Source organism: Centruroides vittatus, unplaced genomic scaffold, assembly GCF_030686945.1.
Source record: "Centruroides vittatus isolate TY-2023 unplaced genomic scaffold, ASM3068694v2 contig_2433, whole genome shotgun sequence".
Taxonomy (NCBI): Eukaryota; Metazoa; Arthropoda; class Arachnida; order Scorpiones; family Buthidae; genus Centruroides; species Centruroides vittatus.
In genome coordinates this window covers 287765-315657 of record NW_027121533.1, presented here as the reverse complement: position 1 = coordinate 315657, position 27893 = coordinate 287765, and the positions used below count along the sequence as shown (strand labels likewise).

Here is a 27893-nt window from a genome sequence, read left to right as displayed (position 1 = left end):
TCAATGACAAATTTTCACAAAACAATGTGTTTTTCATGTAGAGCTTAAATCATAAATTTAAAATATCTGATTTCAGTTTTTTCTCATATGTGTGGTTTTTAAGGTATTCTTTAAATAATTCCAACTTTCAGGAAAACTTCTACTGATGAGTTGATACAATGTCCTCTGCTATTTTTAGCCAATAAGATTACAATTGTAAAACTGATTTGTTTTTGCGAGGTCACTGGTACATACAAATGAGCACTAGAGCATGTGCTGATTTCATATAAAATGATATTAAGAAAAATACCACATTATGATAAGAAATTAATGATACTTTCAGACACCTTCAGAATATTCTCTTAATGTTTGGAGTTGGAATAATCTCAGCATATCAGAATAAATTCAATAAAAATACAATTTTTTTAAACTATTTTGTAATGATTACTCAGCAGACAATTATTGTAGAAAATATGATAACTGTAACAAGAATATAATCCATTCGATTGGTGGTTATTCATGGATTCTTCTGAGCAAAGTCTGAAGGAAGTCCACCTGTATAATGATAATTTAAAATTCCTTTATACCAATTGCTCATTCAGTTCATTTGAGAATTAGGTTAATGTTACCTTAGGTGCCAAGATGGCGGCTCATCTCTGATTCCAGCAAGGAAACAGTGGGATGCACGTTCTAACCTAACCTAACCTAACCTATTCTAATAATTTGGTTGCTAATACAGTAAGCATTGATTATCTGACTCAATTGGAAACTGGGGTTGGTCGGATAACTGAAAAAATGGATAACCGAAAAGTATGAAAAAATACATTATTAGTACAGTATATCCCATGTAATTAGTAGGCTATATTAGTAAATTGCTATTAACCTACTTCGCGTTGAATTTTCATTGATGTTAAGCCTAACAAAATTTTTTTTAAAATAATAATCGTCGCTATTGTTTTGTTAAAAATTATTTATTTATTTTGCACAAAATAAATACAGTACTGTACTGTATATTGAAAAGTATAAAACAAAAAAATATATTAGGATTACACATTTTACATAAAGTAGGCCTATACATTAGAAAAAGAAGTCCAAAATTTTCTTTTGCTTCACAGCTGACACTTGTTTTTTTGCCGCTAAATCTCGCACACGTTTTAAAAACAGCAATTGGATAGCATCGTTAAATAAAATTAAGCCTTGTTTAAATACTGGCCTCCCTTTCATGGTCGAACCAGTGTTGCCAGCTAAAACACGCAAAAATTTAACAAAAATAATATTAAAGTAGCCAAGACAGCCAAATATTGCAGTGTACATCACTAGCGGACATTTGAATTTGCCGACTAGAATTGGTTAATCGATGTGACGGTTGATCGAAAATCAGATAATCAATGCTCTACTGTAATTATGATAATTTATTAGAATAGGTTAGGTTAGGTTAGAACGTGTGTCCCACTGTTTCCTTGCTGGAATCAGAAACGAGCCGCCATCTTGGCACCTAAAGTAACATTAACCGAGAATTATAATAATCTTAGAACTAGATGAAATTCAATCTCTTACAACAGTGAAACAAATGACAAAATTTAAAAGTCATTGGTAAATTGATGAATATGCAAAAATGATTTTACTAATAAACACTGACTAAATCCAATAACATTAAGCCAATACATCACCAACTGCCGTAATAGCTGTCGATGGTTATGTCTTTGGCTTATATATGCTGGAAGAGAAGATTGGACTGAAGGTCCAGGTAGCGTAACTGGCAACGCAACCACGCGGTATGCGGGAGTTGCGGGTTCGAGTCCCGCTTCTGGCAGATTCTTTTCTTCTAGTTTAATCTAAATTATTTTAAATTATTATAATTATTAAATTTTAATAAGAGATGGCACCTAACACCTACCTCAAATGCCAAATTTATTTATAATCTTTAATTGTATATATCCAAAAGTTAGCCCGATTATTTATGGCGGTTGGTGATGTATTGATTTTACTAAATTTTGTTGCTTTTTGTGCATTACAATAATTTTACTAAAGAATATTACATCAGACATGATTGAAAACCAAAAAGGACTTATTCAATTTCAATATATTCAACTTAATTGAAATGTTCTTGTAATTAAATCTAATCAAATATTAATCTAATATATCCTTCAGAAACTAATACAAATTCACATATTTATACAAAGATACATCATATTGTAATTAAGTTTGCTCTTAAACAATCAACTTTGCATCTTCAAAGATATTGTAAATCTCTTGCTGCCAATATTCTCCTCCTTCACTTCTTACTATCTTCTGTTTTTATCAAATCATCCACATTGCACATCCCTTTCAATCAAACCACCACCACTATGTCACTATCTTCAAGTAGACTCGTATCAAAGGCAAAGAACCTTGTACCTTTCTTATGGAAAATGAGTATAGGTGAAATTGGCTGAAAATAAAATATGCTGTAGTTTATGAGGTCCTGGTCAAAAGTCCCAATGGGTAAGCTGCTCAAAAATAGTTTTTTTTTCTTTCTTTTTTTGCTACAAGTTCTTAAAGTGGTTCATATTATCTTGATAGAAGCAACCCTCTTTCATAAAAAGTATCTTATAGCAGTATAGGAATAAAGTATCTTAAAGAATGAAGCACCAGTTGCACCATGCTCTAGTATTGTATTTATATGTTTCAATTTCATTAGTGCATGTGTGCTGTCTTTAATAATGCTAGATCAGAAGAGTCAAATGGCAATTGGTTTTTAAGAGTAATTTTTTTCTGGCTAGATCATTTACATACAGTTTCATATTTCTATAAACAGACTTCATTGTAAATTTGATAGCATTTCCGACTAGTTTGTGCAACAGACATTTCTACTGCAATCTATTCCACACCTGCAATATTATCAGCAAATGATTCTGCAACTCAATTCTGTGATCAAAAATTCAATATGCATTGTAGTTGAAACATCGGCAGAGAGTTTTTTGCAACTGTGAAAAACAATGTTGTCATCAACACATCCTTAATAGATTTTGACTGCTATGTCTGCATTGATAACAAATCTTGTACATTGTGGATCTGTAGCAAGAAAAATTATCCATTTTTGACCAGGACCTCAAATTACAACAGATTTCATTTTCAGCCAATTTCACCTAAACTCATTTTTCATAAAATAAGATGCAGGAACCTTTATTAAACTCTTAATTAATTTTGTTTGATTAAAAATATTACATAAATTCTCATCTAGTATAATCATTTCTACACTGCAATACACCAATCATAATTTTCTATTTTTTACACAAACTTGTTAAGTTTTTCCTTCATGCATTATATTAATATAAACTATTTTACCAAAAAACATGATATTGGAGTTATGTTTATTGATCATACAGAATATTAGATTAATAATTACCTAATTCCCACTAAGTTAAAATTACATAGTCACAGTTTTTTCATATAGATATCAAATTACAAAAGTTACTGTATTTCAACTGTAATTATAACCTGATTTTTAATAATTTACATAAACCTTTAATAAAACTGAATAATGATTTATAATTTTAATCATCATTAAACAATTACTAAATAAATATTCATTAAATATTAAAATAATTTTAGCATAATTTTATATTGGGAAAGTTTGTAGAAATCTTAATTTTTGATTAAAATAGTTATATCTAAATCCATTTTTGCCCAATTTCTTATAAAATTACATCTAAGGATTGTAAATAATTTATAATTATTAGAATTAGAAATCCAGAGGGAGAAACTTGCTTTCAACTTGACCTTGACACACATTCAACAATGACCTTGTATTGTTTTGTTGGCTGTGGATGAACATTATATATATATATATATAATAATCATTATTTTGTTTCAACTTTATTTTGTACATATGTAAATGTACAAAATAAAGTTGAAACAAAATAAAAATAACAAAATATTTAAATATTTTTCTATTTGTAATATAATATTAATACAAAAAGATTTGTTTTAAAATGAAGTATGTAATAAATGTTAAGTCTAGCTTATGTCATTAAGCTTCTCTTCATTTTTTTAATAAAATATATAAAACTCTCATAATATAAAAACTTTTGTTGATTGTTGATTTAAAATACCATAAATTATTCTTGTTGTAAAAAATTCATATGAATAAGAGAAGAATAATTTCATACGTGTGTGCAAATATAGCCTGATTTAAATATAATATACCAAATATATAACAAAAATTTCTTAGTTATCATCATTACAATTGAAATATTGACCTATAACATTTTTTTGAAGGTCCTGCATTCCAACAAAAAATTTATTTAATACACACAGATGTAAAAGTCTACCTATATTTTAACTACCACTATACCAGCAGTTTCAAAATTTATTAAAAATATCACAAAAATTCCACTTACAAATATTTATCAGTGAAGTATAATATGTTTTTAAAGTAGATACAACTAAATCTGTCACAGCTATGCTAATCATAAATTCACAAATCAATTAACATATCAACAACACATCTATTTTTTAAAAATAAAATTCTAACAGAAATTATTGAATTCACTTACAAGTCCACAAAGGTGGAGTTTTCCAATGATTGTTATCATGCGTAAAGCAATTCATTTTTTCTGCATTGCATGTCATATTATGAAATTTTAATTTCCTCCTCTGTTTCCGTTCTAATTTTCTAACATTTTCTTCTTTCTTTTTCTGTCGAGATTTTATTGTATCTTTTTCTTCTTTCCATTCCAAATCTAATTGGTGTCTGTATATAATAATAATAAATCAATATTACTTTCTTAAAAATATCATTAATATTATTATTAAATACTGGTGATTCAGTTTTGAAAAACCCAATTATATGTGACATATAGATTAATAGTAATTCATGCAGTATTGTTTACCTGCTTTTTTGTAGTAACATCTTTAACAGTAATTAATATATAAGTGAGTAAGAAATGCCAGTAATTTAAACCAGCAATTCATAAATATATGGGGGTCACTAACTTCTTCCTGTGGATTTGTGTAAACTCTTCCATAAACATTATATGCAATAAAAAAAAATCTTTATTAACCAAAGAATTGAAGGCAATTCCTGTTCTGGTTTTGAAAAGATTTTAACATTTTTAAATGGGATATTTTTTAATGTTTTTAAGGAAATTTTCAATTTACTTGATGACTAGGCAGCCGAAAAAGAAAAATCACAATCATCGTTAATTGTATTCCAGAACATGGAAGTGAATAAAAAATAGCAACTATTTTATTGGACTTTACCTTCAAATTTTATTATTATTCTTTAAAAATATTTAAAAGCTTCCTAATAAAAAAATTAAGTAAATTTTGCAATAAATTTTGTTTAAAATTGAAATATCAGCACTGAATATCATCAATAACACTGATTATGCTAGTAATAATTTTCCATGTTTCATATAAAAAAAACTAGTAGAGATACATATGAAACTTGTAGTTGCTATGTTTTCTTTAGCAACTGTGGTCAAAATCTACAGATACTAAGTAATTTTTGACTGCAAAAGGAATAATAGTCAACACTCAATTACAAAAGACTGATTTCAATTTTTAAAAAATTATTGAATAATTTTACATTATTTTACATTAATTTAAGTGCAGATAATTATTAACGAGATGACCTTTATAAAATGTAAAATCAAATGCAATTATTCATTAATTACGACATGCAAATTTTTTAGCTTTTATAACTATTCTACGTGTTTTCACAAACATCTTTTATTCTTTTTATAAAATATTTTGCATATCCAGTTCTGATAGCATTCAATCTTTTAAAAAAGTTTGTTTTAAATTTTCATTTATAGCATTTAAAACTTCTATAAATGAAAATGCATAAATTTGATTGGTGTAAATCTGTCATTTTCTGTACAGTGGAACCTCAGTATATGACCTTAATCCGTTCCTGATGTCTGGTCTTATACCGAATAGGACGTATACCAAACCAACCTTTCCCATAAGAAGTAATGTAAAAATGATTAATCTGTTCTCATGTAAAAAAAATTCCTCTTGATATGATATATTAATGGGGTTGTAAAATAATTTAAACACTGTTTGAGCACATTAATAAAAAAATAAATTTTATTATAGATTTTTAAAGTTATTACAGTATATTGTATTATATTATTTAAATCATTAAATCAAAATCAAATCAAATCAAACTCTCCTTAATACTAATAATCTGTTTAGAAATTGATTAAACCCCTTTCACAACGTTAGCAGATTTAATAATGTCTTTATTTTTCACGATTGTCGATATAATCGTTCTCGGAATACAGTGTGCAACAGTTAAATCTCGAACACCCATGCTTCATATTTCTCAACAATCTCTTTTTTCAGTTCCATTGTGATTCTATTCATTTTTTTAGTTTTCTGTTGCTTTTCATTTGCCTTTTTGCAATTCATGATTAATAAAAATAATAAAATTTTACTTACAATTTAAAATCAGAAGAAATTTAACAAAGTTATAAACCGTGGGACCGCAAACGTCTAGTCTGGTCTAGTACACCGATAGTGCTACTTGTTCATAGATGGCGCGTATAATTGAATTAAGTCGTATACTGAGCAAAATTTGTTTCGTCCAAACAGGACGTATTCCGAATTGGACGTATTCTAAAGCAGACGTATACCGAGGTTCCACTGTATTGTTACTCTATACCAGTGTGACAAACCTATGACCCATGGGTCAGACACTGACCCACGCATGCTTTTTAAATGACCCACACGTTGATTTTTAAATAAACTTATTTTTTATATCATAAAAGAGAGAGCAGACAATCAAAAATATTAAAAAAAGGCTGTTGTGTAGATTACTCCCTATGGAATTTCAGGTCTTCAGTATATATCTGAACTTGGGAGACCGAGGCGAGTTCAACGATACCCTACTTTTGGACCGGAGACAAAAAATAAGAAAGTTATCATATTTACGATTTCTTGCCTTTCACAATACATTCTATGTCATTTTAGAGTTTTCCACTAGATAGCATTTGAGTGTTTGTGCTCTTGACAAACTCCTCCCGGAGGGGAGCCACTGGCAGGCCACCCAGTGTTTAATGTCACTAGTTATTGATTCACAGTAGTTCTTGAATAAAAAAAAGAAAAAAAAAGGAAACATACAATAAACTACAAGCAGCGCCACCTAGTGAAAAACTCTAAAATGGTGTAGAATGCATTGTGAAAGGCAAGAAATCGTAAATATGTTAATTTTCTTATTTTTTGTCTCCGGTCCAAAAGTAGAGTATCGTCTTGGTCCCGAGTTAAGATATATACTCAAAGTCCTGAAATTCCATAGGGAGTAATCTATACAACTTCCTAAAAAATAAAGTATATATATCTAATGTCAAATTTATAAAAAAAACCAGTCTAAAAGCCTGATGCAGGCTTTGGGGCATGTGCAAAAAAAGTTTTTAACCACCCTCTCCTTCCCTTTCCAAATGACACCACTTAGTGACCCATAAGATAGTACTAAAAAAATTAATGAATATAATTTGACCCATTTCTCAAAAAGGTTCATCGTCACTGCTCTATACATATGTCATAATAAAGACTTTAAATAAAAATGAATATAATGTTTGATAATTAATAACAATGCCTATGATTTCAATAGACAAATTCTATTGTACTTCAGAGGAACTTTGCAGTCATTTTTTTGCAGAATAAATGCTATTTTAAAAATGATTAGTGGTGAGAAAAACTTGATTACATTTCATGGGTGTGCACATTCTCATAAGTGCACAATTACAATTTTATTCAAAATAAAATGATTTTTTTTATGAAATTAAATAAATCTCTTTAATTTTTATTTTAACTATAAATTATTTATTGTTAAAAAATAATTTACAGTGCAATAATTCAGTATGTAACAGTGAAAATTATTAATCAGGAGTAATATTCAAAACTAAATGTTACAAACTTATAACTTACTTAAAATCTGGCAAGCATTTGCAGTGCTTATTTTGCAATTTTTTTTCTCCATTTAAATCATCATATGGAAAAGGACGAGACTTTTTAAGATGCCTTCTTATTCCCTTGAAAATAAATTAATACAGTTTTAGACAGTTTATGAGAAAGTACTTATTATACTATTTAAAAGACTTATCTCTAAATAATCTCTAAATAAGATTTATATCTCAGCATGTATAAATCTCACACATACATAAAAAAAAAAATAATGGCAGACTACTATTTTACACGTGTTTTATATCTTTATAATATTAACTTATAGTAAAGAATAATCATGATACAATAGAAGCTCCATATTAAAAGATTGTATAATCTTTGAATATATTCTGCAAAATTGCCACAAAATAGGGAAAAGAAAAATATGTACAGTACAAACAATTTGTGTCACAAGGAAGCAAGTGTTTATCAACTTACCATTTATTCTATTTAGACATCATTACTGTTCATTTTTATTCTGGTTTATTCCATATCATGCAGTTGTAAGGAATCAATTCCAACCCATTCTATTTTGTTTGGGGATAATTTTAAGTTTGTTATTCTATTTATTTTGGGGCATTTTATTTCATTAAGGATAGACTAATGTACTTCACCCGGGCAAAATTCAAAATTAACTCACTTCACTACAATGACTGCTGGTGGCAACTTATGACATCATCAACCCAGAAACAATATCTTGGAGAGGACTTCTACAGGAAGTTAAAAGAATGATCTCCCACCCTCAAATTGTCATTGAAACTACCATAAAAAATTCTAAAGTTACTTGTAAGAAAGGTGACATGACTTAATCATGTCGATTACTAGAATGAATGAAATGTTAGCGAGTATTTATGTAAATAGGGTTGAGTGGGCGTATGCTTGTAATATCACTCCAACCATGCTATAAGGAGGAGGTGATGCTAAGGATCAAAGAGCTTGACCAAAGACTTTCCAGTTCAAGTGACAGAATTCTTGGTAACAATTAGATGAATTAGTAAGGTTCATTGTGCTTTTTTGATATTTTTCATATTTTGCTTGTCAGTTTTTGTGGAGATAAGCTACAACTATCTTAGAACTAATTTGTAAGTTCCCAATTGTCAGGAAAGTTTTGTATATATTTATTTTGGGTTTTTTGATAAATTATCTTTATTATAAATTAGGCCAAATGATTTTAAACGAATGTTAACTGCCAATTTAACTCTGTAACCTACAATAAAATGAAATGAAAGAAACAGAACCTGAAAAGGTTGAATGATAAATTTGGGTCTCCAGGTTGTCTGCAATGTATATGGGCCTATGTTCTATTAAAATGTGTTTTATAAAATTATACTGTTCTGGAAAAAAAAAAATTATTTCCAACCCCATCAAAAATTTTCACTGATTTTTATAGTTTCAATAGTGCTGTATCCAAATCTGGCAACAGAATTGGCCTAACACCCACTACTTTTGAGAGAAATGAGTTTTTTGAAGGAAAACATATTCTGTTCAAAATATCATATTTATTGGCTACTTTGTCTTAGTTTTACATCCTTCTGTGCAAAGTGACACACTGAGCAACCAGCTGTCTCCAGCAAATGTGGTCCGCTGCAATGGTTTCAGCATCAGCCCATGGAATGCTAATCTTCTTTATATGTAGAGTGCCAGGTTGTTTGTGGTCTACCTTGTTTCCTTTTTTCACTGTGTGGTTTCCATTACAAGGCTACTTTTGGCAAGTGTTCTTCCAGCAGAGAAAGTTCATTCCCTGCAAAATGCATTCTACACTCTATAATAGTGTCCTATAGTTTGTGTAGGCAACTTCTTCTGAGGACTTCTTCATTTGTGATATGGTCAATATGTAATTCTAAGTATCCTTTGAAGACAGCATTGATGGAATATGTTGAGTTTGAGTAATCTTGTTTGTGTCTTTCCATGTTTGACAGATGTAGATTGCAGTTGGAACAACAATGGTTTTATAGAGGCATATCTTAGTTGCTATACTGACTGCTCGTGTAAATTACCTCTCTAAAAAGTATCTAGCCCTAATTCTGCCTTTGAGAAGTATTATTTTTCTTGATTTTTTTATTTTTTGACTAGAACTTTCGTTTAGATGATAGTGTCTTGTAAGGACTGGTAAAGACAAAAGAATATCTAACTAAAATCCTCTCAAAATATTACATTAATATTCTCAATGCAATCTAATATAAAAAAACAATGTTTACTATCCATGTAAAAACAGGTACTAAAATAGTGCAAATACAAGGTACAATCTATTAGTGTGGTCTAATGATCAACAAATAGCAACAAAATAAGTTTAAAATAAAAATATTAAAAATCATTTAACTGTCTACTTTATCTGTTGTTTCATTATTTTTTCTCATTCTACACATGAATTTTATCTTTGCAAATATAATAAATGGTTTCAAATATTTAATCAATCACTGTATGAAATAAAAAATGAGTGAATAGGAAGGTGCCTCTATACTAAAGTTTTATCTTTAGAAAATATGTAACCATATTTTATTATACAGACTATATTTTAAAAATATAAACTATACATAACTTATTATCAAGCTTTGATTTGAAAGAAATTATAAAATAAAGTATTTCTTAAATATTAAATCACAATATAGTATTTTCCACATATACAGAGTATGATATAGAAATCTATTGATAAAGAGAAATACAGTAGAGCATCGATTATCCGACTTAATTGGGGACTAGGGTTGGTCGGATAACTGAAAAGTCGGATAACCGAAAAGTATGAAAAAAATACATTATTAGTATAGTGTATTAGGCCTGGTTTAAATACTAGCCTCCCTTTCATGGTCGAGCCACTGCTGCCAGCTAAAACATGCAAAAATTTAACAAAAATAATATTAAAGTAGCCAAGACATAACCAAATATAGTAGCGCCACATCACTAGCGGACATTTGAATTTGACGACTAGAACGCAGTCGGTTAATCGAGGGTTGGATAATCGATGCTCTACTGTAATGCTATAAATTTCAACATTTTATTTACGTATATAAACAATTGTAAAAATGATATATTTTATTTAGTCTACAAAAAAATATTGAGTGATATATTTCCAAACTCTCATAAAATGCATCTTATACATATATAGATAAATAGTTAATGCATCATATTAAAATCATCATTATGATGATTAATAGAATTGCCATTTCTGCCATGGCAATGAAATTCTGATTTCTAAATTACATGCCCTACAGCAGGGGGTGGCAAACCCTTGGCACACATACCCAAAGTGGCATGTTGGCAGAAATCATCTGGTACATAACGTATCATATGTTTTACATTCATCACTTTTTTTTTTTTTTAATTATTCTTTTGGTCTATTATCTGATCATCCTTTTCCAGTCAGCTTCTTTACATTTACTCTTATTAAAGCATATTCATTTCTTTAAATATCATTATTGCAAGTATAAAACTTCACAATAAACATTTTTAAAGATAATTATGCTCATTATGTGGCATGCAAACTCAAAAATGTTTGTAGAAAAACATTTATGAGAACCTTACTTCATTTAAGGACTTGTTACACCAAGGAGAAGATTTGTGATACAATAAATATCTGAACAACAATTGTTGTCCTCTAGATTTTGTGCACTCTTCTCCTTGATGTAACAAGTCCTTAAATGAAGTACGTTCTCATAAATGTTTCTATGCAATACTTATAAAAAAGAACAAGAAGCATTAATCATAATCAAAAAGGTTTGCCACCCCTGCTCTACAGTGTATAATGGAACTTGGAAAACAATCATAATAAATGCTGTTTTATGTACATAAATGTGTTTGTTTGTACATTATTATTATGTAATATTAAAAGGAAACAGATTTTAAGCATTACTTAAAAAAAAAAAACACAGTAAATATTAAGCTTTCTTACATATATTAGTATACATAAAAATTTGCATTAAAAGTTCATGTTATGTGGAATAAAAAGTAAACGAATTCTGTAGATAAATTACAATGGATACTGATAATCTGAACCAATTTCGTTCATTATATTACTGAATGTTCTAGCCAAAAATAATCATTGTTTTTTAAAACCAGAAGAATTCATAAAACTAATATATACTATACATTTTAACAAATATATATAACAAATACAATATAAAAAAAATTTTAAATTGATTTATCTTTATCTTTTTGTCTTCCTATTTTTTTATATATAACCTGCCTAATACAAACTTTTCATTAATCTGAATAACTCTATAAAATAATTTGTTTGGATAATAAAAGTGTACTGTATATTTCTTAAATCATAATTACCTTCAATTCGTCCAACTTTTGGCGCAATTCTTTAATCAACTGATCCAATTTCTCCTTTTTCTGTCGCCAAACTTGAGGATTCTTATAAACGTAATCTACACATGTAATTGAATTATTTGGAAACTGAATGCATCCTTCTGATATAGCAGCCTGTTGTGATTCGGATTTCAAAAGCTGTGTATATATATAATCCATAACATTTCCTAAGATTTTGTCTCGCTTTTTTCTGGTAGTACCATTACTACTGTTTACAGACAAAACATTCTTATATCCAAATTTCATTTCATCCTATAAAAAAAGAGATTAAAAATATTTAACATGCTGAATGCTAACTTACATTCTTATATAAGAAAATGAATTTTCTTTTAAAATAACTTATCAAAATAATTTGAATTTCCTTCAAAAAATCAATTACAGGAATAACTTGTTCAGTTTCATAACTATTTAATTTTACAGATTCAAAATAATGTTTGCAATTTAAAATAAATGATACTGAATATCCAGATTTATATGCATTTAAAATCTCAACGTGTGTGTGTGTACATACACACATAAAAATGCCAGATATCTATGTTAAAATGTCAAAAATATACATTATGCAAGTTAAATGTGCCAATAATAAAAATTCATGGGTTGAAATGCATACATATTTTATTTCTGTCTGCAAGCAAATCTTGCTAATGTTTACTATTATGTCACACTTTTAGGTGAGAGAGGATAAATACATTGACAATAAAAATTTGAAAATTATGATATCACAAAACACATTTGAATTATGTCTCATGTGGAAGGAGCAATAAGTCAATTACAAATAAAATTACATGTTCAGTTAAATTTTAGCTTTCTATGCTATCTAATCAATTATTATTGAATTTATTTCTATATATAAAATTGTTTACAAGATGTGAGAGAATAACTTGGTTAATCTAGTTTTCTACAATTATATCAATGGTCTAAAGTAGTTGTACAAGTATATTTTTGTTTATAAACTTTTACAAATTATGAGAAATGAGCAAGTGTGCTCACCTGTAATTGGATGAAAGAGTGAAATTTCTCATGTGTACTATACATGCACAAAAAGGATTCACTGCACAGATAGCAGAAACAGATAATATATAGAACATTTAAAGAAAATAGAACTTGCAAATCATACAAATGAGCTGTAAAGTTTATAAAGCATTTATTTAATTCCAAAAATAGTTAGATCTTCAAAATATGCATTATTAGACAATGTTTATTTGATCCACTCAAATCCAAATCATGTTTATATCAAGGTTTCAACATTATAGCACATAAGGAAAAATGCAAACATATACATACGAAACCAGGTCTTAATCATGATAATTTTCAAATTATATACAGAATTCCTACACAAAATTTTGTTTTAATTTCCATGACTTTCCCTGCCCAACTTTGTACCAATTCCCTGACCTTCACATCCCTCACAGTATGGCACATTGACAAAATAAAACAGCATTTGACTTACTATGCACATATGTTTTGCTTTTCAAGCATTGTAATTAGTTATTTTCTCTAATTAACAGTTATACATATTTTATAATTGCTGAATTATTAAAATTAAAAATAAAATGCAGTATTAAAATTCTGTTATTAATCCATAACCATAAATCTACATGGCTTTTAAAAAAAGAAAAAAAAACAATTATTTTCTATTATTCATTAACAAATTCTATATCATGCATGTACAAAAGTATATATTTATTAATTTATCCCTTAATAAATTTCCTAAACTTAGTAAAATATTAATAAACTGGAAAAAAAATAAACAGAAATTTGTCATGGCACTGTACTTTCCTTAAATCTATGTTTGTTCTGTGCAATTTTGGAAAAAATGTAACATCATAGATGCCATAGGCAATATTGACTTCGCTTGGAAAGAATTAACTGATCAATGCATGAACAAAGTGTGAAAGAAGTTATGGCTGAAGGCATCCAAGAATTCTCAATGACAAGACGTTTTGGATGCTTAACCTCCTCCTCCAATCTCCTGCTACTGACACTTGCTTAACGAAAGAAAAAATTTCAGAACAACCAGTACCTTCATTACAAAAAAAATGAACTTTACATTTCTGTGTGAATATGTTTGTGTGTTATTTAACATATATTATTATGCAAAGTAATATAAAAAATAACTTAAAATTAAAGTAAAATCTATTTATTTTTGGTTGTGTGTTCCCCTTTTCCTATTTACTCTATGTTAAAATGACCTCGTTTAGTGCTGTTTTGTTTAGCGTTTTGTCATCTAGGAACACATCCTCACATTAAGAGGGGTTTCACTATATCTTATTAACAATTATCATCATCATCATTTTTAAATACAAAAAAATAAAACTGCATTAACTATTGAGTCATAAAACCTTTAGATAACACTTGGAAATGTGTGTTGTCAATTCTATTTTAAAAATTAAAAGTTAAAGAAACTTTTAATTTTCAGTTTTAATTTTTACTTTCTTGGTTCTGTTATATATAACAGAGGAGAAAGTATGGCAATCAGTCAAAAAAAAAAAAAAGACTCTCCAAGATTTTTACATTTTTTGATTCAAGGACCTTGAAACGTTGGAAAATGCAAAGAAATTTGGGGAGTTTTTCTGTATGTTTGTGGGACATGATTTTGTTTACCCTCTTTGATACTTAATAACTCATGTGCTTGTAGGGAGGTTTGTATATTACGAGATGGATGCTATTAAATTTTGGCAGTTAAAGGTCAATAGGATGGGGAAATAAAAGGGGGCCATGTATTGTATCTTGAGTATAAGTCCTGAATTTTATCATACAAATTGTGAATCAACTGTCCTTTGCCTTGAAGTTCCACATTAAGATCATTGAGATGCTGAGTCATGTCGATAAGAAACCAAAAATCGCACATCCATTCTTTATTACCAAAATGAGGAAAGGCAATATCCCTTCATATCCAAGAACAATTGTATCTTGCTTTTTAAGTTATATACTCTTTTTAGCATTGCACCTCTACTAAGCCAACGTACTTCGGTATTAAAAACCACGTCGCCATATTCAGTTTCTAAATCTTTCAGAAATTCTTTAAATTCACAGTGATTTAACTTGCGCAACTTTATAAAATTGATTAGTTTAATTATTGGTACTGTGACATTTGGCAAACTCAATCTTTTCGCATACAAATTTTCCTGGTGAATTATGCAATGGTTAATGAATATTTCCCTTCTTGTGACCTTCTTAATGTCTTGAAATAGCTTTCCCAATACTCCTACCTCCATGCTTGACATTGCTCGTGCTCCATCTGTCGATATACCAATAATCTTTTCTAATGAAATTGAAAAATTTTCCAACACAGACTTTAGTTCATCGTACAGGTCTTTGCCGGTTGTAGTCCCTTGCATTGGAATCAGTGAACACAATTCTTCGGTAATATTAAATTTGGTGTTGTAAAAATATAGCCAGTTGTGCTGTATCGCTAATATCGCAACTCTCATCAAGTGCCAAAGAACAGTATTCGAATTTTGCAATGCGTTCATGAAGCGTTGTTGCTATGTTCTCGGACAAGTCTTCAATTCTCCTTGCAATGGTGAATCTTGATAAACTAATGTTTGAAATAATATTTATTTTATCAGGAAATGCTATTTCTGCAACAGCAGTCAGACATTGTTTTATCATCTCTCCATCCGCAAAGGGTTTCATTTTTTTTGCCAGTATTTGACTGACAACAAAACTAGCCTTTACTGCCGTATTTGATAAAATAGCTTGATTTTTAAAAATAGCCTGTTGGTTTTCCAAGTTTTTCTCCATTTGATTAAACTTATCTATCCAGAGTTGTCCTGTTAAGATTTTATATTGTTGTTCATGTTTTGTATCGTAATGCCTTTTTATGTTATATTCTTTTAATGTCGACACAGTCTCTGAGCATATTAAGCATACAGCTTTATCTTTGACGAAAGTGAAAAAATAATCAAATTTCCACTTTTCTTGGAAATGCCTGTGCTCATCCGCAACCTTCCGTTTTTTTGTTTGCTTTTCCGACATGCTATTATAGGTTAAAAATTTGAAAGTTAAAATTTGTAGGAAAACTCAATTTTGAATAAAAAAAACTCTAATATTACCTTTTTGACAATAATATTGCACTCACGCCTTTCAAGAAACACAAGAATTGCTAAAATTGCTAGTTAACAGCTTACCAGTCTGACTGATTGTGTGACAGAAGCAAACACAAACAAGCACAGACGCGGTGCGTTTGTATTGCATGTTTGAACAAGTCGCCGACAAGTGAGTAACTCATCACAAAAAATTGTTTCGGTTTAGTATGTATTACCATTTTATTATAATTAATTTTATAACAATATATTGATGGGAGAAAGTCGATAAAATAAATTCAATTTTAGAAATGCTTAGCAGGCCGCATAAACATGTTTAACGGGCTGTGTGTTGCTCATCCCTGGTCTAGTTACATAGTTGTTTGCTGGCACTGAGCCAGAAAGACATAGAATATTGTTTTGTACAATTCGATATAACACTTATGCATGTATGTTTATTCGTTGTGAAATTATCGCGCATTATATCAAACATTTGTTTGAAATCAAAATTTTATATCGCTATCAACTAATATAATGAATTATTATACTTTATTCACTTCATATCAAACGAGATTATATCTGTTGTTAATAAATTTTACAAAAATCGATATTTACCAAAGTAACGAGGAATCGATACCCTCGAAGTTTTGCTTAAAAAGCCAGGGTACCGATCGATTGGTGCCTTCGGGGACAAAGGTTAATTAATGTTAATAACACAGATGTGTGACCAATATTTTCAATAAATATCGTATTAAATAATACAAATGTTTTAATCCCAATCATCACTTTATTTATTTCCCCCAAACATATTTATGTAGCTAAAATTAGTTTTAACTAATGTTAAAAGTTAAAACTAGTTTTATCTAAAATCAAAACATGTACAGCAGTAAATTCTAGTTTTAACTAGACAAAATGGGTTTTAACAATGAAATCCAGTAAAAACTAGTTTCAACTAGTTAAAATGCGTTTTAACTAAGAACAAGTTTTTACGGTAACATATACAACTATGAAAGTCTTGTTCCATAAACCATGTATAGATACCATTAAAATGTAGTTTTACAAATCTTAAATGTAACATTGCTTTTTCTTGTGTTTGTTCTGTTAGGTGTACATTATCCGAAGATAAAAATCTTTTGCAAAACTGTTCATTGTCCAATTTGTTTGCAGTCTGAACGTTAGTTAAGTGAACACCCACTGTATATAATTATCTCATGAATTCTTATATTCTTCATCTTTCTAAACATTCTGCTAGCAGATTCTGATAAATAATGCATTCATAGAGAAAAGATAAAATTAAGATTCATCAACAAGAAAAAATGAAAGTATTGGGTCTACCGGAAAGTTCTGTCCGTTCCAGTTATAATAAGTTTCAACAAGTATATGCATATTCATTTGACACATATTTGGCTTTCTCTTTTTATCACTGAATGTATACATACCGACCTAGCAAATGAACTAAAACAAAGATGATTCATGTTAGTATTAAGTGAGACGCGATCGTGTACCCACGGCTACTAATAAAATCCATTTATGCCACTGTGTTTTGTACGAATTCCAACAAGGAAGAAATGCTGCAGAAGCATATAGAAATTTATTGAAAGTGTTTGGTGAAGGTACAGTTTCTGATAGAACATGCAAAAGATGGTTCAAAAAATTTTAAATAGGTGATTTCGACCTTTCTGATAAGCCACGCTCTGGGCGACCATCTTTGATTGTTGACGATACTGTCAAGATCATGTTAGAGCAAAATCCTTTTTTCACAACATCAGGAGATTGTGGAAAGGATTGATTCAGCTCAACAAACCATTTCGGACCATATTTGGAAACTAAGATTGGTGTGGACATATTCAAGATGGGTGCCACATGAGTTAAGTAAGAAGAATTTGAATGATCAAGTCATCATATGCACATCTCTGCTTGCACAGAACAAAATTGAACCCTTCTTGACCAGATCTGGAGATAAAAAGTGGATTACCTATGAAAACATCATAAGGAAAAGGACATATTGTGAATCCAGAAAACCTGCCCCTCCACCTCTAAACAGAAGTTGAGCCTGAGTAAGAGAATGTTGTGTATATGGTGGGACATTTGAGGACCAATACATTTTGAGCTGTTGAAACCAAACAAAGCTAAATTCGGAAAGGTACTGTCAGCAATTGGATAATTTAAAAAACAACACTCCAAGAAAAGAGGCCGGCAATGTTCAATAGGAAGGACATCATACTGCTTCATGATAATGCCAGGCCACATACTGCTTTGAGGACTTGTCAGAAACTCGCAGAGCTAGGCTGGGAAATTCTGTCACATCCACCATACTCCCTGGACCTAGCACCCTCTGATTATCACTTGTTTGTCCTTACAAAATTTTTTGCAGGGCAAAAAGTTCAAAAATGAAGAAGATATCAGACAAGCACACGTTCAATTTTTCGCCTCTAGGGATGAGGCATTTTTTAAAATGGGATATACAAATTGCCATCGTGCTGGCAAGATGTCATAAACAATGATGGAAATTATATTATTCAATAAAGTTTATTCAAGGTATAAAAAATTTATTATTTTGTTTTATTCTAAAAACAGACAGAACTTTCCAGTAGACCTAATATATGTAGTATAAAGATAAACAGAAAGAAGAAAAGCAATAGTATGAGGGTAGCAATAGTATGAGAACTACAGTCAAACCTGTTTTTATGCGGGGGATAGGGACCGCATTAAAAAAAACGCATTAAAAAAAATCTCACGAAACTTCACGAATGGCTGTAAATAATAGTTTTCGCAACACAATTAAAAAAATAATTTTTTATGCGGTCAACAGGGACCGCATAAAAAAAGTCTCACATAGAAAATAACTCAAAACCGTACGAAATTGAATTTATTGACAACAGACGTCAGCACTTGACTGCATCGTCTGGTCTATCGTCTGTTTTACATATTTTTGTCCAGGTGGTGTTTTGTTGACTTAAAAAGTAAATTATTTCATTTTTCGCATATTCATGCAATAATATTACTATAATAAGTGCATTTATGCTATAATAAGTTTATTTAGCTATAATAAGTCAACGTGAGACATGACGAATCGCACGAGACTAGTCTCCAAGTATACCGCACAAATTAAAAATTTGCATTAAAAAATTCGCACAAATAAAAATCGCACATAAAAAGAGCGCATAAAAACAGGTTTGACTGTATATACATTATTCTCTCTTCCAAAACAAATTTTATAATATTGGAGATCAATCAGATCTCCAATATTATAAAATTTGTTTTGGAAGAGAGAATAATGTATATAGTTTAAAATAAAGTAGTAAAAATCATTTATTCTAATCATATATATATTCATTTTCAATGTAATCAAAATTCAAAGAAACACATTATACCAAATATTCAGTTCACTTATGCATTTCATTAAGAAAATATCTTTCTGGTTCTCTTTGATCCATTCCTATATGACAGTTTTAACTTTGGCATCCAATGAAAAGATCCAATAGTGCCAGATATTGACTGTAAGAAGTATACAGAACAATATGTTTTTCAAGTTCTTAAGTATCTTCTGTTTCTCTAGTGCACTTTTCTGAAAACTGCACTTGTTGCAAACAATAGTACTACTATTCAAATCTTTAAAAATGCAGTAAATTTTAATTTTCAAATGTTTTCGGTCATCTTAAACAACCTTCTTCGGGACGAAACAAAACAAATTTTGAAAAATTTGCTTCCAATACTACGGGTTACTCTGGAAAATTTTTAAAAATTGCCAACTAATTTGCCAGTTTTAAATTTTTTTCCCACTTCAAATTACTTATTGCCACCAGTTTACTTACTAATCAATGCAGATTCTGGTAGCCTTTATCAGTTTGGAGTCTGGAAAGTAAAAGTAACTTGTTAAACTTATCACTTACAAATAAGAATCTTTTTGAAAAATTATTTAATGAATAATTCTGAATAACACATTTGATTTCAATGCTTAAACAGTATTTTAAACATTCTGTCATGTCAAAATTTTTATGCCTTACTTTACAGAAAACAGATCAAAGTGAGAAAATGTCACTCTAAAAACCTCCCGAACTTTCTGTCAGCCAATAAAAAATCCCCATCTGGCAGTTTTCATACAATGCTGCACAGCATTGCATGAAAACTGCCTTTGGTTCCCAAAGTCACTTTCTACTTTCTTGCTTGAATTTTTCTGTGTGATGTCATGACATTGCTAGGTATGTGGTGTACAGGACTCCCCATCACACAGGAGCTCAAAATTCTGCTGGTTTTCCAGAAGTGTGCTTGTGGTCCAATTTTGCATTAAATATTAAAATAAGTGGATTAAAATTTGTGTCACCAAGTGGCAATTTTAGCACTATGCAAGTGACTCCTGCAATAATTCATCAAATTGATTTCTTTCTTCTTTTCTGTGCAACCTTCCAATGCTGACATTCAACTAGTGATCTCTGCTTTGTATAGAATGAGAAAGATGAATTCTCATCTTTAAATTTAACTGTTACACAAAATACAGCAGTTTGTATATACAGAATAAACATTCACAATTAATGTGGTGGTGGTCACAAGTTTTTATCTCTAAATTTCATAAAATGCTGCAGGAAGAGTCCTTATTTATCAATTAACTCTTGTATTTTTATTAATTTTTCATAAGAATCATCATATGATTAATATTTGCCTATCATTACTGAAAATGATATACACAAAAAATCATTTTCTGTAATATTAGGAAAATTAAATTTAACTACTTATACATATATGTAAAGTAGGTAAATTTAATTAATGATGAGAATAAATACAGTGGAGTGTTGTTTATCCGAATCAATTGGGGACTGAGGTTGTTCGGATAACTTATTTTTCAGACAACCAATTATGTACGAAAAAATATATGAACCTATCCCATGTTGAAATTTTTCTCTGTTGCGTGTCGCTTCACATTGAATTTTGTTGATGTTAAGCGTAACATATATTTTTTAATGGCATCACCATTCTTTTTAATGTCCAATATTGTGGCATTTCCAAATCCACATCTCTGAGCTAAGCTTGATCCACTAGCACCACATTTCAACTTATCTATTATTTTAAGTTTATCGGAAAAACTGAGAACAGTGTGTTTAGGTTTAGTCGCCATTGCAAATGGTACAACAACTACAGCACAATCTGTTACAAGTATAAAATTCACAGATCCAAAATTAATTTTGATTCAGCATGTGACACAGTCCTCAGAAAAACACCACACAAAAGTGCCCAGGGCTGCCAGCTAAAACACACACAACAACAAAAGTAGTATTGAAGTAACCAAAGATTGCAGCACCACAGCACTAGCAGAAATTTAAATTTCACTGGAATGCTTTCAGTTAACCAACGTTTCAATTGATCGGCTTTTGGATAAACGACACTCTACTGTAATAAATACTATAATAAAATATTTGGCAGAAAGTTAAAGTGCCTGCTTTCTAATAAAATACTAGAATATCTAAAAATCTGTTTTAATGTCATACTTTTGTTGCTTCATATTTTTGCCCTTGGCATTCTATTTTACTTTGTATGTATTATATTTGTATTTTTATTGAAGGTCTCAATAAAAATACAAATATGAATACAAGCTTTGAAGAATTGTCTAATTACGTGTTAAAATTAAAATAAAATATTATTATTATATATTAATTTTCATTAATTTAGCTTTTTAACTTATATGTTTTAAATATTTTAAAATAAATTATTATTTATTACTAAAATACTGATTTATTTAAATTTACCAAAATAATACAAAAATTGAGCCAAAATTTCATTTCAAAATTGGTTGAGGGACAAAAGAAGTTATTCATATGATACCTTCTTTTTTCCTCTTGACCTCTCATTGTGAAAGACTTCTAGCTCCATAAATATTTCTTGTATATTATCACCCTCCAGTTTTTGTAGAAACTGCTTTTTTAAAATCATAAAAATATGTAAATATTAAAAATTTGTTTTGTATCAGAGTGAAAAAATTATGCTGTTATAATTTTTTAAAACATACATTTATATTTTATTATAAAGAAAATTTTAGTACTTATTTAATTTCCTTTGTATCATGTCCTCAAATTTCAGTCACATTTAATTCAGATAAAAAGCTGAAACTTTGAGGACATAATTAAGTCAATAACAATGCATTTTAATGATGTTTTAGATGGCCCCAACCAAAACCAGATAAACATCACCAAATGTAGAATTTAATTATGATGTTTGTGTATGTGTAAAGACACTATACTGATGTACAGGTGCTCCCCTACTTATGAACAAATTGACAGTAAGTATAAATTTAAATTTTGCATGGATTGTAAAGTTCTCTTTTCACTCGTGGGGTGGTGTTGAAATCAGTCTTTGGCCAGTAATAAATAATAAATCTTTAATGACTAATTAATTTGGACTTATTTCTATTGCATATCAACATTATTCATTTTACATAAATTTAAGTTCCATTGCCACTCTTAAGATCGCATTGAAGTTGATAATGTTGGACTAATGGAATTTTTTTGCTACTGTTTGCAGTTTTTATAAACTTTTGCAATTACTGATTCAAAAATGCATCCAAAATGTAATAGTAAATCTAGCAGTGGAGATAAATGCAAGAAGTGTGACTATTACCACAGAACTAAACTGGACATTACAAAATTAAGTGCTTTAGGTAAAAAAAAAAAAAAACCTGCATTTAAAACACCTGCTAGTAAGCAGTAGGGAATGGATAAACAAATACAGTCAAACCTGTTTTTATGCGGAATTTTTTTGTGCGATTCTTTATTTGTGCGATTTTTTTGTGCGATTTTTTATTTGTGCGGTATAGTCGGCGACTAGTCTTGTGCGATTTGACATGTCTCACGTTGACTTATTATAGCTAAATAAACTTATTACAGCATAAATGAACTTATTATAGTAATATTATTGCATGAATATGCGAAAAATGAAATAATTTATTTTTTAAGTCAACAAAACACCACCTGGACAAAAATATGTAAAACAGACGATAGACCAGACGATGCAGTCAAGTGCTGACATCTGTTGTCAATAAATTCTATTTCGTACGGTTTTAAGTTATTTTCTATGTGAGACTTTTTCTATGCGGTCCCTATTGATCGCATAAAAAAAAAATTTTTTTAATTGTGTTGCGAAAACTATTTTTTATAGCCACTCGTGAAGTTTCGTGCGATTTTTTTAATGCGGTCCCTATCCACCGCACAAAAACAGGTTTGACTGTATAATGAATCCTATTAGGTACACCAAAAGATCAAACACTAATAATAAGTGGTTATTCTGTGTACAAATGTATTTTCTAGGTCAGTTTTTGACTTATAACCTCAGGAACCTAATCGGTAAGTAGAAGAGCATCTGTATATAATGAGGGTGAGACCACCCCACCAATCCCCACCCCAATCTTGAAAAAATGTAACCAATTAAAGCATTGTAATATATTTAAAAACTTTATAGTAAATAATTTTATTCTTACTATAAATTTACTAATTGACATAACTTGCCTCAAGCTTAATAATTATTCATTGAAAAGTGTCTAGAATATTACAGCAAATATCTTTTTAACAATTAATAGATTTTTGTCTTCTTTTAACTCTGTCAAATAGCCATCTTCTTATGTGCAATAATTTTAACTTCTCAAATCTTTCTTGGACTTCCACTGGTCCTTATTATTGTTCCATTGATCACAAGAAAATGTTTTTTATTAACAAAATTTATTATATTAATTTTTCTCAACACATCTTTTTTCCTTCCAGAAACAATACCTTTCGAGATCTGGCATTCAGTTTTAATTGTTCGCTTAACTCTTACTTTATTCATGGATTTTTGTCTGACCACTTGGCAATAGGTTTAAAAATTTTTATGCAACATTAAAATTCTAAATTCAAACAGTTTATCAATATACTTTTATGGTCTCATTTCAATCATAAAGAAGCTAATAAACACCTTTGCTCATTTGATTGGTCATTCTTAGAATCCTCTTCTCTGTCCCCTAAGATTATTACTGATCTGTATAACAACATTTTTACTTCAACCCTCAATAAATTCCTACAAATCAAATCCATAAAATTGAAGTTTTACCATACAGGTGGTTTTCCTATCATCTTAAAAAACTCAAGAATTGCCTCAATGGAATAAGTGAAAAAAAAATCTGACAACACGCACAATCTCTACATTTTCTGTGTAATCCAAAAACAATATTACCATGAATGCAATACCGCCTTTCAATCGTACTTTAATAAAATTATCTCCTCCTTTGATACTGATCCTTGAACCTTTTGGGGTTTCATTCCAAATTTCTCTAGATGAATTCCACGTAAGTCATCAAGTGTTCTGGACCAAATTTATGACATTCACAACAATTTTAAAAATAGGTTTACTAATATCTCACAACATACCATTATAAACTGCTCTCTCATCACTCTTATACATATCACCATTTATTTTATTTTTCTGAAGTTTCAAAAGCCACAGAGACATTAAAAATGTCTTATTCCAGCCCTGATCTTATCCCAACCAATTTTATGAAACATGAGAAAGCTGTGGCTGCAGCAGTTCTCTCTAGATTTACAATATTCGCTCAACATAGCTACATTCCAAAACAGTGATATTCTTCTACTGTAACAGTCATTCCAAAAAAAGATAAAAATTACTTCTGCCCTATCACTCTGTTGCCTGCCATGCTAAAAATCTAAGAAATTTGTATTTACTACAAGATTTATTGCCCAATTACATGTTAACTCTGACCAATCCACTACTGTTGTCTCAGTCACCATTTGACCTCCACCAATCATCTTGAAACTCTATATATAATTATTGTTAACTTTGAAATAAGCAACCCGTTACATCACATATTTTGATATTAGGCAAGCCTTTGATTCAATTCTTCTTAACATCCTTCTTTGTGCTCCATGATTATTTTAATTTAGACCCTATTTATTGCTCCTGATTAAATAATTACTTTTTATCTCATACCTATAAAATTAAATTAGGCAATTATGAATTTTACAATTTTGCTCCAACCTGTAGTATTCAACAAGGCTCGATTTTAAGTAGATTGTTTTTTCAGTTTATATTAACAATATATTAAGTCAACTTAAATCAACGACAATTACCCATGCCGATGATATCATTAATTAATTACAATCCCGATACACTTCAGTCTGATCTGCATTTCTAACAACTCTTCTTGCTAAAGCCAATTTAAGAATCAGTCCACAGAAAACTGTTGTCACTAGCTACTCTTTATTATGCAATACTCCTCAACCTACACTGACTATTAACACAGACAATATCAAGTACATTTCTACAGTTAATGACCTTGGCATAATTTGGGATTCGACTCACATTTAAAAGCCACATAGACAAAATAATAAAATCTCTTACCATACATCAGGGTATCTTTTGGAGTTTCTATAAACCCATTTCCTCAAAAACCATTATTTGGTCTATTTTCTTAGCAAACTTCCAATCTGTTATTGACTATGGTTTACTGATTCTAGCCATGGTGGCCCCACCCTTTTAAACAAAATTTTCAAGGAATACACTGCACTAACCTTATAATGCTTTGCAGATTTCCAAGGAACTCTATAAAATATATCTGCTTATAAATAGATTTTGTAACCTTTCCAACACTCAATCTCCAAATGTTGCCACAACTAGACTGGGTCTTCCTGATTTTAAAGAAAGAATTAAATATTTTAATCAGCGCCTTTGTACTTCAAATGTTTTAATGGATTTATACAGTCTAATTGGCTCCATTTAAAAATACCCCAAAGACATTTATAAATTAGCGATCAGTTTATCAAATTTATAGATTTATAGATTGTGAAATACAGTAAAAATAAGATCACCACAAAGCAGGTTTAATATTGATTCTTTTTTTACATGTTACTTTTTCTCGGTTTAAAAATATTTGTGAACGAAATTTATACTATGCTTAGCCTTTTTTTGTATTCGGGTTTTTATATTACTTGTTGTATTAATCATTGTTTTTTTCTTTTTTTATATATTTTTTTGGGCTTGCTTATTATCTGGGAGGTGGAGATCTTTAGTCTTTACATGACTTTTCCTATCAATGATAAATAAACAAACCTTTTTTGAAAAATTATTTTAAACAGTTTTCTGTAATTTTATTGATCACATTGGGTTCTAAAACAAAATTTGATTAATAAAGCTTGAAGTAAAATCAAAAGCTAACTTCTATCTCAAATATAAAAACTTTAAAAAAATTTTATTTCATTAAAAACAATTATTTTAAACTTGTAAATCTGGATAGTATTTATGTTTTTATAAATTTAATAATTAAATAAATAATTATGACTTGAATTCATAACCTAAATGTGTTTATGAAGAATTTTTGGCCCAGCAACAAACTTTCTTAAAAATTTTTGAATTTTTATTTTAAAATTTCATAAATAAATCAGTATTCTTAATTTTCCACAAATTTTATACTCACAAATTCAATTCACCTCATATTCATTAACTGTCAAGTCTAATAAATGAGATAATTGAATAATTCCATCCACATCAAACTGCATTTCATTGTGATCTGACAGATCTCTACGAGGACGCGATCCAATAAATACCGGTTTAAACTCTGTAAAAAGAAATTTATTTACATTAAATAGAAATGATGAATTCGAAATAAAAAACGTTCGTAGAATATTTAAATATCATAAAATGTTACTAAATTACTTAACTGTTAATTTATTACTACAAAATAAAAATCTGCAATTGAATGCAATTAACTATTTTATATTTAATTGTAAATTATATTTTCATAAGCATAAGAGTGTGTGTGTATATATATATATATATCTTTAACTAACAAATAAAATTTTTAATTTTAACTAGTGGTAAAGGAAATTTTTAGTAGATTTACATGCTTCGGTTGGGAGAAGCTTTAAAAGAAAGGTTAGCTGAACAGCATATTTTTTGTTTCTGTTGTATTATAAAGAATGAATTGCAAAAATTATTTGTATGCACTTTCTAGATACAAATATGGATACTTTCAGGGATTTTTCATCCAGATTTATTCAATAGTTTTCAATTTTTTGAATAACTAAACAAAATAAATTGTAAGAATTCTCTTCTATTCTTCATAAAAATCATAAAATTTATTAAAAATTCATAAAACTAGTGCAATAAACTCAAGAGAAAAATTAATTTTGAAAATAAATAGATTTAGTTATAACAAAGCACCATACTTATAGAATACTTCAAAAGCACCATAAAGCATGATAATCCCTCTCTTTTTATCATGATAAAAATATTACAGGTATGCAAAAACAATGTTAACATTTCAAACAAATTTTATACAAAAGTAAAACCTAATATTTAGATATAAATCCTGCATATCATAATTCCGTGGTCTAAACTGAAAGCTGTGAATATTCAAAAAATTCTCAATAAAAGATGACAGCAATTCTGATTATACAGGGACCACTTATTGAATGTAAAAATAAATACAAAAAACAGATTCTTTGAGAGAGGCAATGTACTAAACTATTGCAAATGGTTTTAAATTACAACTATATTCTTAAGATTTTCTCTGTGCTAAAAAATAAGGCCATAAATAATTGATAAAATTTAATACTGTTGATCAATAACTTTGTTTCTTCAATTAACCTTTAGTTCTTATTAAGAATAATTAAA

The 27893-nt window shown here is 29.2% G+C and overlaps 1 protein-coding gene across 3 annotated transcripts in view; it reads right to left on the bottom strand.

The window, feature by feature from the left end:
• Sulf1 (Extracellular sulfatase Sulf1) overlaps nt 1-27893 on the bottom strand; it is a 107989-nt gene that overhangs the window by 16758 nt on the left and 63338 nt on the right. For all 3 annotated transcript variants that reach the window (XM_067265751.1, XM_067265750.1, XM_067265749.1), the window contains 4 exons: nt 26708-26835; nt 12184-12471; nt 7897-8000; nt 4518-4714 (listed from right to left, as the gene is read on the bottom strand). In XM_067265751.1, the coding sequence (XP_067121852.1) occupies nt 4518-4714; nt 7897-8000; nt 12184-12471; nt 26708-26835 (717 nt within the window). The remainder of the gene's footprint in view (nt 1-4517; nt 4715-7896; nt 8001-12183; nt 12472-26707; nt 26836-27893) is intronic.